The 13,633-nt window shown below is 36.0% G+C and overlaps 1 protein-coding gene across 1 annotated transcript in view; it reads right to left on the reverse strand.

Annotated features, from left to right (window-relative positions):
* COL24A1 (collagen type XXIV alpha 1 chain) overlaps positions 1 to 13,633 on the reverse strand; it is a 486,748-nt gene that overhangs the window by 212,332 nt on the left and 260,783 nt on the right. Inside the window, exons 23-24 of the mRNA XM_063624268.1 lie at positions 4,875 to 4,928; positions 3,767 to 3,811 (exon numbers count right to left, since the gene is read on the reverse strand). Of these exons, the coding sequence (XP_063480338.1) occupies positions 3,767 to 3,811; positions 4,875 to 4,928 (99 nt within the window). The remainder of the gene's footprint in view (positions 1 to 3,766; positions 3,812 to 4,874; positions 4,929 to 13,633) is intronic.

Here is a 13,633-nt window from a genome sequence, read left to right on the forward strand (position 1 = left end):
ATAATCTTAGAAACCACCAGCATTTTGATGGTATTTAAAGTCCTAGGCTGGATGACCTCATTTAGCCAGTGAGTGTAGATAGAAATGAGAAATCCACAGGCCAAGCTTTGGGGTACTCCAAAACTTAGAATTTGAAGAAATTAGAAAAATATTTAATTTGATGCCAGAAAGTTAGGAGGAAAATCATGGAAGTAAAGAAATTGTTTCTAGGAGGAGAGAGTGATCTTGTCAAATTCTGAAAAATAGAAGTATTGAGTAATAAGAGGACTTTGAGGATTGAGAAATGATAATTGGATCCAGCAATACAGAAACCACTGATCGTATTTATCAGATCATTTGTATTGTAGTGGCGGGAACAAATGTGGTTTAAGCAGACAGAGGGAAGAGAAAAGCTGAAAGAGCATGTATAGACAACACTTTTGAGGAATTTTACTGAAAAGGGAAAGAAAAAATAGGGTAACACCTGGGAGGGAAACTGACACCAAAAAAGTTTTGTCTTTGTTTTTAAGCTAGAAGAATAACAGCAGCTTTATATATTGATAGGAATGATTCTGTATAGAGAAAAGAATATGTAGGAGAGACAGAGGGAATTGTTGGATCAATTATCTTGAGTAGTCAAAAGGACAGGGTATGTAGTAAACAAGTGGAAGTTTTCCTTAGCTTGAAAAATGGCCTGTTCATCCACAACAACAGGAAAGAAGGCAGAGTATAGATAGAAGAAGGTGGGTAGATGCAATGGCAGAAAACTGTAAGTTCTCTTCTGGTTACTTCAATCTTCTCAGGGAAGTAGGATGCAAGGCAAAGGCTAAGAATAAGGATGAGAGATACCTGAACGGAGTTTGAAGAAACAGAAAGTATAAAGTAATAATTTAGAGAAGCAAAAGAATAAATAGGCTTGAAGATAGAATTCAGAATGTAATCAAAGGAATATTTATAATGTTTTAAGCAGGATGAGGAATTTGGGATCATAAAGGAGACAAGACACAATGGAAAAGCAGCAGAATCAATGCATTGGCATTCCTATTGGGGCTATTAGATTGGATAATAAGAGAGAATGTATTAGAAAGAAAGATGGTGGTTGGGGAATGAGAAGTTTAAAATTGAAAATGAGAGGTTGCTATCACTGATAATGACAAAGTAAAGGGTAGGACTGTAGCAGTGAGTAGCTGAAAATAGAGGATAAGATCACTGGGGGAGAGCAAGTCTACAGACGAGGTGGCAGGGTATGGTTTCAGGATGAAACTGGTCCACCTCAGAAGATCATCAGGCATTAGATTCTCATAAAGATCACGCAACCTAGATCCCTTGCTTGCGCTGTTCACAATAGGGTTTGTGCTCCTATGAGAATCTAATGCTGCTGCTCATCTGACAGGAGGTGAAGCTCAGGCAGTTAGATGGTCAATACTTAGTGTCAACTTGATTGGATTGAAGGATACAAAGTATTGATCCCGGGTGTGCCTGTGAGAGTGTTGCCAAAAGAGATTAACATTTGAGTCAGTGGGCTGGGGAAGGCAGATCCACTCTTAATCTGGTGGGCACAATCTAATAAGCTGCCAGCGAATATAAAGCAGGCAGAAATATGTGAAAAGGAGAGACTGCCCTAGCCTCCTAGCCTACATCTTTCTCCCATGCTGGATGTTTCTCTGCCTTCGATCACTGGACTCCAATTTCTTTAGTTTTGGGACTCAGACTGGTTCTCCTTGCTCCTCAGCTTGCAGACAGCCTATTGTGGGACCTTGTGATCGTGTAAGTTAATACTTAATAAACTCCCCTTTATATATATCCTATTATTTCTGTCCCTTTAGAGAACCTTGACTAATACAAGTGGTAACGCTCACTCCCAGTCCATGGCCTGGGGGTTGGGGACCCCTGCTATACTGGATTTTATTGCTGTTGTCAATTAAGACATGCTCTTATATATTTTCTTCTTAAAGTGAAACAAAACAACCCTCTGGCTCACATTCTGTTTTTACTACACATAAAAGCTTTAGCCACTTACAACTGTATTTAAGACTTCTAGTCAAAACATTCTAATTTTTGCTTTTGCCTGCTCTAAATTATCGAATCATTTCCTAACAAGCAAAAAGCAAAACAAAGAAGTGAAAACCATCCTATTACTATTAAATACCAATTGTTCTCTAATTTAGATATACAGAACAAGAAATATAGTTAAGAACCTGAATTATTAGATTTTTTCTATGATATTTACAAAACCAATTCTATTTTTATTTCCACTGGTTGGTAAAAGCCTTAGTGAGACATTCCTTTCATCTTTAATAATACTCTTTCAAGCACTGTGTAGTATATTAAGATAGAGTTATACATATTTACATTATGGAAAGAATCTCACTGGAATCTGGTATCAGCACATTTTCAAAGTCTTTGAAATCAAGCGATTCAGAGTATCAGTAACAGAATCATAACTTCTTGTCCTACTTAAATTCTATCGTATTGATTTTGAGAGTGTTATACTTGAACATGTAATATTAAAACCTTATTTTCACATCTAAAAATAGGAATGATATCTTGCAGAGTTGTTTACAGGATTAAAGATGATTCATATACTTACAGCAATACTAGGTCCCAAATTGATATTCAACAAATAGCAACAACAATAATAATTAATATTAAGACTGTGTAGACCAGAAGTTCATATGGTTCTCCTGTTTTCGAAGGAAGTAAATTTTAAGTAAGATCAATTTTATTGGGCTCAAATACCAGGTTTTCTGTTATATAATTCTCACAAAAAATAAAATGAAAACTCTTTTTTTCCCCCAATGGGATAGTAGCAATATATGTGCTAGTAAGGTAAAAATGTGAAAGAAATAATCACAGTCTTTTTAAATGTAAAAGCATTTTAAGAACCAGTACTTTGGCCAGGCATGGTGGCTCACTCCGGTAATCCCAGCACTTTGGGAGGCCGAGGGGGGTGGATCACCTGAGGCCAGGAGTTCAAGACCAGCCTGGTCAACATGGTGAAACCCCATCACTACTAAAAATACAAAAATTAGCAGGGCATGGTGGCACACACCTGTAATTCTAGCTACTCGGGAGGCTGAGGCAGGAGAATTGCTTGAACCCAGGAGGTGGAGGTTGCAGTGAGTTGAGATCACGCCACTGCACTCCAGCCTGGGTGACAGAGTGACTCCATCTCAAAAAAAAAAAAAAAAAAAGAAGAAGAACCAGTACTTTATGATGTTGTCAAGAAAAGAAATGAGATGTATTTCATGTGAGTCTAATGCCTCTTAAAATAAACGTAACACATACACCTTAATCATTTCATAAGGTAAACTTTGGTCATGTATACCAAAAATGTTTAAATAATTCATTTCTAGAACTTGAAAACAAATAATTCACATATTACCCATGGTATTGTCTGATGAAAAAATTGGCAGAAAATACATCTTATTAGCCTTCCATAATTTTACTAACACATTTAGAAAACAGGAAATCTCAGAATATTACTAAAATGGCTAAAGCATTTAGCTTCCTATTACATTTCGAGAAATTTGTAAATAATTTGCACAAATTACTAAGTCTATAGACCACTGAAATAACAAGTAACTATGTAGTAGGCATAACATCATTCAAAATATATTTGAGACTTCCAGTTATTGGCCTATTTTATTTCGGGGCATTTTATGACCATAGTTTGTTTTCATTTTTGTCCTTTACTATAATGTAAAATGTTATGATGTTAAAAACATTTATAGAACAGCTATTTTCAAGAAAAGCACTTATGGAAAATTATTTATACGATACCTACTCTTGGCCCCAGTTCCCCAAAGGGTCCAATTGGTCCTTCTTCTCCCTTAAAAAAAAAATCAGAACATATTATGGCCTAAAATGAGTATTTAAAAATGTAAACTCTTATTTTCTCTATTTATTCTAAATGTGAAGCTCATTCTGAGATATGATGAAAATAATGCTTTTATTTTCTTGTACTTTGAACTCCATCACCCCACAACACTTTAGTTTTTTTGTGTGAACCTGGTGCATTCGTGTAGGGACCAAAAACTATATGGGTGGATAGAGACTGAAGATGAACATAGAAAAAAATTAAAAACTTTTATTCATAATTCTCTAAGAGAATAAAAAAGCAGTAAGTGTTTTTACTCCACTTACAGTCATATTTATTAAACATACTGATTTACCTTTAAAAAGCAGTTGATTGTTTTCTGAATAATACATACAGACCTCCCTGGAATCATATAGTATATGTTATTTATTTGGTAAATATTTTGCTCAATTCACAATTCAATTAAAATATAATTTATTGGTTCAAAAATATTAAGTAGTCACAAATAGTAAATATAAATTCTAGTATATATGAGTGAGATTCTGGGTTCAGATTCTTCAGACATTCCGTTGGAGACCACTAACATAAATCATTTAATGAATTCAGAACACTGTAAAATGATTCTTAATTCTATTCCATAACTGGCAAAATAAAGTGTTAACTTAAAGGCTGGGCGCAGTGGCTCATACCTGTAATCCCAGCACTCTGGGACATTTAGGTGGGAGGACTGCTTGAGGCCAGAAGTTTGGCCAGCCTGGGTAACGTAGCAAAACTGTGTCTTTACAAAAAACACAAAAATTAGCCAGGCATGGTGGTGCACCTGTAGTCCCAGCTACTTGGGAGGCTGAGGTATGAGGATTGCTGGAGCCCAGGAGGTCGAGGCTGCAGTGAGCCAAGATAGCACCACTGCACTCCATCCTGGGCAAGAGAGCAAGACTCTGTCTAAATAAATAAATAAAATGGTAACTGGAAATCTGATGGTGTTTAAGCAAAAACTGAAGGCCCACAATAAATAAAAAGGGAAAATTTTAACTAAAACCTTGCTGAAGCTGACTGGATATCACTTCTTCCATACCTGAGTTCCTTTGAGACCAGGAGGTCCAGGAGGTCCTCTATTTCCAAGGAGTCCCTATAAAAGCAATATAAATGCACACAACAGAAATTTCAGATCAACTGACATTTTGATAAATCAGCATTAATGTGGAGATGGACAATACTCTTTGAAACCATTCCTTTCCCATTAAGAAGTTCTCAAAATGGGTTGCAGTATAGGCAAGCAGAAAACTACAGGGCATCTAAAAACATGGGATAAACTTATTTTTAAACAGTAAGTTAATATTCAAATAATCTGCTCAGTATTTTATTCTTCAACCTCCAGACACCTTTTCAGAAAAAGTGTTTCTAAAACGGAAGCAATGGGTCCAATTGTTAAACTGATAAGAGTACAGTAAACAAAATAGGGTGTTCACAAAGTCTGAAAACAGATGGAGGAAACAAATAGTGTTTTAATATCTATTAAGAGATCTGCAGAGTCTGGAACTCAGTATTTGTTAGCTGAAGAACGTATTAGTTCTTCATTACTCATTAGTTGAAGAATATTCTTCAACTTATTTCCCTTTTTGATACAAGATGATAAAAAGAGAAAAGGAATTTGCAGAAGAAAGTGAGTGTGAATTTGAATAGAAATTTCAAGACGAAAAAAGTATTTTGTTAAACAAAATATATGTTGTTAAAAATCAATTGCTCTCTGAATGAAAACCCTTTCAAAATTAACTATTTTTAGTCTTAAATCAGAAAACACTATACAACATCTATTCAACATGGCAACATTTTCTTAATAAGTTCTGTTCTCCTAATTATGCAAGATGCCAGCAAAGTTCTAAGTCTCTTTTTAGAATTATAGTTTGAATGATTGCTTTTAGTCATTTTATAACCATTAAGAAGTTTTATCTAATTTTTAACTGTACTTAGATAATTTTTAAATAACTATACCAAAGAGCAAATCTACTCAGGTCACTTTTATCTTGTTCTGAAATGCAACAGAGTGACATACTACATGGGAATCTTTCCTTCATGTTATATTTTGCTCTATACTTTCTATACTTTAACACAATATAAAAACTATCAGTTTAAAAGTCTATAATACAGTATTGTAAGCTTATTACATAAACAGCACCATTCAAGAAACTGTATTACTTTAGGCAATAACCTAACTTTTTAATGCAGCTTTCTTATTTTTAAAAGTAAGATATGGATAAGATTATGGAAATGGGCACATTGTGCCTTATGCCAGTCCAATATATGTTAATCCTTTTTCAGGCAAAAGCACCCTAATTTTCCTTAAGGAAAAACTCTCTTCACTCTTAGTGCATGTTGTTTGAGGGGAGGTGACTCCACCTCCGACTGTAACTGTGAACATGTGACAGAGATCTAAGTCAGTCAGTATATTGTACATCTCCAGAAAAAATGACTGGTCCAGGAATGAGTAAGGGACCCAATTCAGCCCAACTGAAGCACATTTCAAAATTCAGTGGCACTGCTGGGAATAGCATTAAGAATGAGGTAAAACTGAACAGTGGGAAACCATCCAGGGGACAGCCTGAGAATGAAATCAATGAATTAACAAATGGAGAGAGTTGGAGTGACTGGGCTCTTCTGAAATTGTTTAGAGTCCTGAATTCAGTTGTGATTGAATCCCTGAAGTTTTCATTTTTTTATGTAAGCCTGTTTAAGCTGAGTTTCCACCACTTACAACCGAAATAATCCTGATTGATACAATGATTTCAAACTGCCTTCAATATCTGAAACTGCTCTTTTAGAATTCAAAGTGAAAGATTTTAAGTATCTACACTGACTGGAGGTACAGAATTAGAATGTTGTGATATTTGCATTCTACCACCTGTCAGCTAGTGTTTAATCACTTAATTCATCTTTGTTCATTTTTCATCTGACATTTTATTAATTTTCTACTATGTATAAGGCTCAATTAACAGCACAATATCAGGCCATAAGTATACAATTATCAGTAAGACAGAATCCCTGTTTCCAATTAATTAATAACTTATTATGGCAGATGGTCCTTTAAAATAAAGATTACATTAAGAGTTGTAATAGAAGTAGAGGTATATGCAAAGAATAAATAAGAATTTAGAAAAAGGAGCAAAATCCTTTCTGGGAGGATTAGAATATTTTTAATGTGTGAAAATAATTTTGTATTGAGTTATTATACGCTAATAAAAACTTGTAGATAAAAATAAGCATACAGTAAAAAATTATAAACAACTTCTGGAGCTCAAAAGGCTCTAAGAACATACAATATTAAGATTAGGGTGTGCATGAAAGAAACAGGCTCAGCTCCATAACCAGAGTGTAACCTGCAGAGGGCTGACCGGTTAAAGGGAATGAGGTCCCCCTAACTCTCTCATTGGAGCTATTTACTCGGGATGGAACCACTTATTCAGAACCAGAAATAATCCTTTCCGTGAAGCAGGCAAATCTAGGCTACTTTTTCTCTCTTCTTTCAAAACCAAAATTATAATCTTAAAGGAAAAATAAACGTTAGGTTAAGAGAAAAAAAACCTAGTTATATGCCATTTATAAGAAACACACCTAAAATATAAAATATGCAAGGCATTTACCAGCCCAAAAGAGCTGATGTAATTACATTATTATTATATTTAGCAGACTTGAAGGTAAACTACATTATTTAAGTGTGTAACTAAATAATGATTAAAGGTTATACTCATCAAGAACATACAAAAACCATCAATTTTTGTGCATCTAATAACATGAATTCCAAGTATAAAAAGTGAAAATTGATGAATATGTAAATAGAGTTGGGCAAATCCACTATTAGAGAGGGAAATTTTAAGACATTTTTCTCCAGATGTCAAGTACATAAAGACCACAAGGATAGAGAAAACTTAAACACTAATATTAACAAACTTGATCTAATGGTCATCTACAGAATACTGAATCCTCAAATGGGAATTTACATAGTTTACAGGTGCACCTGGAGCATTTGTGCAAACCAACCACAAGAAAGACCATAAGTGTTTATCAGCAGTAGTATCAATTAAAAAATTATAGCATATCTATATAGTGGGTTATAGTATACAATGTAAATTAAAAATGAACCTATAATTATATGTATCAACCTGGATTAAGATGAAAAGACAAAATTGAATGGAAGAAGAAAGTCACTGAAGAATATGTATAGTAGAATTCCATTTACATGAATTTACAAAACACGCAAAGTACCAGATGTTGTAGGAGTATATATATAGATGGTAAAAGCATGGCAAAAACAAAAGAACATTTACCTCTAAATGCAGAGAGGGAGGAGGTAGACACAATTAGAGAGAGACACACAAGGGGCTTCCAATGTTCTATTTAATATCCTTAATAGGGTTTGTTTGATCATCATTGTTTAGGCTGTGCACATATGTTTCATATTTATCATATGTTAAACACAAACTTTAAAAAAGTGAAAATGTGCAGAACTGGAAGTAGAGTGCAGATGTGAAATCCAGTTCTGCACTTTACTAGAGATGTAAACTACATCTTAATCTATAGAACCATCAGCATCATAAGGCTGCTGTAGGAATAAATAAAATGATACCTAGAATATAACAGGAACTTAATAAATACCAGTTTCCTTTCTCCTTTTATATCAGACATTAATTAGTAGACATTTCTCAAAGGGAGACATACAAGTGGCCAATAAATAAATGAGAAAACGTTCAACATCGCTAGTCATCAGGGAAATGCAAATCAAAACCAGAATGAGATGTCATCTCATTAGAATAATCATTAAAAAGACAGAAAATAACAAATGCTGGTGAGAACGCAGAGAAAGGGTGATTTATTGGTTGGAATGAAAATCAATACAGCTAATATGAAAAAAAGTATGGAGTTTCCTCAAAAAATAAAAATAGAACTATCATATGATTTAGCAATCCCACTGCTGACTATATATCCCAAAGAAAGAAAATCAGTATATCAGAGAGATATTCTGCATTCTCATGTTTACTGTAGTGCTACTCACAATAGCCAAGATACAGAATCAACATAAGTATCCACTAACAGATGACTGGATAAAGAAAATGTAGTATATTATACACAATGGAATATTATTCCACCATAAGAAGAATGAAATCCTATATATGCAACAACAAAGATAGAATGGGAGGATATTATATTAAGTGATATAAGCCAGACACAGAAAGACAAATGTTGCATGTTCCAACTCATATGTGGAAGCTAAAAAAAAATTGATTCCATGGAGATACAGAATAAATTGAATGGTGGTTAGCAGAGGCTGGGAATGGTAATAGGGAAGGGGCTTCCACTTGGATGTCCAGACAGAGCAGTGTGTGGAAACTCACACCATGGACTTTTGCTCCAAGAACCACTACAGTAAAGTACCAGGAAAACTTAAGGATTTCATAGATCCTTTAACAGAAATGGCACACTGCTAAAAATTCTGCGAGACAGGCAAAAAACTGTGAGTTCCCAAAGTGTGTGAGGGGGAACACCTGCCTCCGGACACTCATCCCTACTGGGGACCCTGAAAATCCAGATTACGGGAGAAGGATTTAGCCTTACCTAGAGCTGAAACTGATTTAACGTGAAATATAAAAGTAGAAGCAGCAGCAGGAAGCGCATTGTAGGCACTCCCATTCTCCAGCTCAAGCCAAGGGACTCCATCCCTGACTATATCTCACTAGGGCCCTCAGGGAAGGCAGCCAGCAGAATCTGGGAGGTGTCACAGGTTGAAAAAAGATTCCAACTGAACTTTGTAATAATTTTGACTGAATGCAAACTCTCTAGAGCAGAATCTGAGGGTGAAAGGGAACTGTTGCAGAGAGTAGCACAGGAGCCAAGGCCAACAGTGTTTGAAGGCAGAGAGAGGCGAGGCCTGAAGGCCTTGCTTGCTTTCTCAGCAGGGAAGCTTATAGCCTGGGGCAAGGTCTGAATGCTGAGCACAGGCTACCTGGAGACAAACTCAGTGCTGTTAATGGGGCACACTGGCAGGGGCAAAACTGACCTCTGCACAGGAGCTGGGTAAGACCTAATGCTACCAGCTTTCCCCTACTTACCTGATGACAGAGGGTATTATGGAACAAAATGCCCTCTGGAACATAACCCCATTGGCCCAAGAACCACACTCCCTCCCCCACAGGAGTACGGCAAGCCCTGCCCAAGGACAGAGTCTGAGCTCAGACTGGCCTAACCCTGCTCCCACCTGATGGTACTTCTCTACCCGCCTTAGTAGCCAATCACAAAAGACACAAACTCTTGGGAGCTTTATGGCCTTGCCCATCACTGAGAAACCCAAATACTTATTCTGGCCAACTTAGGGCAAGCTTATATCCCCCTTCTACTACTGCAGCTGATGCTCTCTTGAAAGCAATATCTCCTGGCTGGAGGCCAACCAACTCAGGATATTATGGCAACTCATGACAAAATAACCTGATAAAATAACCCTACTCCAGGGAAGTACTCCAAAATAACTCATGACAAAATAACCCTACTCCAAGGAAGGAGAAAACAACAGCTAATTCCACTGACTGCAATATCCTGGCTAACCAGAGGTCCTGAGTCTGTTCACTGCTAGCATACCCAGGATTAGAGAAAGCCAGCATATGAAACGTTATCTACGACGAAGGACTCTCACAGTCTACTTCAGTCCCCTGCCACCTCCACCAGAGCAGGTGCTGGTATCGACAGCTGAGAGACCTGAAAATGGATCACATCACAGGACACTTTGCAGACAATCTCCAGCACCAGCCTGGAGCCTGGTAGCCTTGCTGGGTGGCCAGACCCAGAAGAGCAATAACAATCATTGCAGTCCAGCTCTCAGGAAGCCTCATTCCTAGAAGAACGGGGGAGAGCACCACATCAAGGGATCACCCTGTGGGACAAATTAATCTGAACAGCAGCCCTTGAGTTCCAGATCTTTCCACTGAAAGAGTCTATCCAAATGAGAAGGAACCAGAAAAGTAATTCTGGTAATATGACAAAATAAGGTTCTATTACACCCCCAAAGACCACACTAGCTCCCCAGCAATGGATCCAAACCAAGAAGAAATCTCTGAATTGCCAGATAAAGAATTCAGAAGATTGATTATTAAGCTACTCAAGGAGATAATAGAGAAAGGTGAAAACCAACTTAAAGAAATTTAAAAAAACAAATGATACAGGCTATAGATGAAAAATTCTCCAGAGAAACAGATTATCATAAAAATATAATTACAACTTCTGGATATGAAAGACAAACTCAGAGAAATACAAAATGCACTGGGAAGTGTCAATAATAGACTAGAACAGGTAGAAGAAAGAACTTCAGAGCTCAAAGACAAAGCTTCCTAATTAACTCAATCAGACAAAGACAAAGAAAAAAGAACAAGAACAAAAAAAAAGAACAAAGCCTCCACAAATTTTTGGATAGTGTTAAATGGCCAAACCTAAGAATAATTGGTATTTCTGAGGCAGAAGAGAAATCTAAAACTTTGGAAAACTTATTTTAGGGAATAATCGAAGAAAACCTCCGTGGCCTTGCTAGAGATAGAGACATCCAAATATAAGAAGAGCAAAGAACACCTGGGAAATTCATCACAAAAAGATCACCACCTAGGCACATAGTCATCAGGTTCTCTAAAGTCAAGATGAAGGAAAGAATCATACGAGCTGTGAGGCAAAAGCATCAGGTAGCCTATAAAGGAAAACATATCAGATTTACAGCAGATTTCTCAGCAGAAACCCTACAAGCCAGAAGGGATTGGGGTCCTATCTTTAGCTTCCTCAAACAAAATAATTACCAGTCAAGAATTCTGTATCCAGCAAAATTAAGCTTCATAAACAAAGGAAAGGTAAAGTCATTTTCAGACAAACGTGTGAAGAGCATTCGGCACTACCAAGTCAGCACTACAAGAACTGCTAAAATGAATTCTAAATCTTGAAACAAGCCTTAAAATACACCAAAATAGAACCTCCTTAAAGCGTAAATCTCACAAGGCCTATAAAACAACAACACACACACACAAAAACCCCACAAGATATTCAGGCAACAACTAACACGAGGAATAAAATGGTACCTTACATCTCAATATTAACGTTGAATGTAAATAGCCTAAATGCTCCACTTATGGCAGAATGAAAAAAAAATCCATCAATTAAGTATCTGCTGTCTTCAAGAGGCTCACCTAACAGATAAGGACTCAAATAAACTTAAGGTAAAAGGGTGGAAAAAGGTATTTCATGCAAATGGAAACCAAAAGCAAGCAGGACCTCAATAACAGTTAAAAAAAGACAAAGAGGGACATTATATAATGATAAAAGGATCAGTCCAACATGAAAATGTCACAATCCTCAATATATATGCACCTAACACTGGAGCTTCCAAATTTATAAAACAATTATTACTAGACCTACGAAATGAGATAGATGGCAACATGATAATATTGGGGGATGCTGATACTCTACTGACAGCACTAGGCAGGTCGTCAAGACAGAAAGTCAACAAAGAAACTGAACTTCATCTATGCCCTAGAACAAATGAACTTAAAAGATGTTTACAGAACATTCTACCCAACAACTGCAGAATAGACATTCTTTTCATCAGGGTATAGAACATTCTCCAAGATAGATCACATGAGAGGCTACAAAACAAGTCTCAATAAATTTAAGAAAATAGAAATTATATCAAGAACCCTCTCAGATCACAGTGGAATAAAACTGGAAATTAACTCCAAAAGGAACCCTCAAAACCATACAAATACATGAAAATTGAATCATCTGCTCCTGAATGATCTCTGGGTCAACAATGAAATCAAGATGGAAATTAAAAATTTATTTGAACTGAAGGATAATAGTGACACAACCTATGAAAACCACTGGGATACAGCAAAAGCAGTAGCAAGAGGAAAATTTACAGTATTAAATGCCTATATCAAAAAGTCTGAAAGAGCACAAATAGACAATTTAAGGTCACACCTCAAGGAAGTAGAGAAACAAGAACAAATCAAACCCAAACCCAGCAGAATATAAAATAAATAATAAAGATCAGAGCAGAACTAAATTAAATTGAAACAAAAAATACAAAGATAAATGAAACAAAAAGCTGGTTCTTTGAAGGATAAATAAAATTGATAGGCGATTACTGAGATTAACAAAGAAAAGTAGAAGATCCAAATAAGTTCAATAGAAACAAAATGGGAGATATTACAACTGATACTACAGAAATACAAAAGATCATTCAACCTACTATGAACACCTTTATGCACATAAACTAGAAAACTTAGAGGAGATGTATAAATTTCTGGAAGTATACAACCCTCCTAGATTAAACCAGGAAGAAACAGAAACTTTGAACAGATTAATAACAAACAGAAAGACAGAAATGATAATTTAAAAACTGCCAACAAAAAAAAAGTCCAGGACCAGAGAGATTCACAGCTGAATTCTATCAGACATTCAAAGAAGAATTGGTAACAATCCTACTGACACTATTCCAAAAGACAGAGAAAGAGGGGATCCTCCCTAAATCATTCTACAAAGCCAGTATCACCTTAATACCAAAACCAGGAAAGGACATAACAAAAAAGAAAAACTACAGAACAATATCCCTGATGAACATAGATGCAAAAATCCTCAACAAAATACTAGCTAACCAAATCTAACAGCTTATCAAAAAGATAATACACAATGATCAAGTGGGTTTCATACCAGAAATGCAGGGATGGTTTAACATATGCAAGTCAATAAATGTGATACATCACATAAACATCATTAAAAACAAAAATCATATGATCATTTCAATAGTTGCAGAAA

This window comes from Symphalangus syndactylus, chromosome 12, assembly GCF_028878055.3.
Source record: "Symphalangus syndactylus isolate Jambi chromosome 12, NHGRI_mSymSyn1-v2.1_pri, whole genome shotgun sequence".
Classification (NCBI taxonomy): domain Eukaryota; kingdom Metazoa; phylum Chordata; class Mammalia; order Primates; family Hylobatidae; genus Symphalangus; species Symphalangus syndactylus.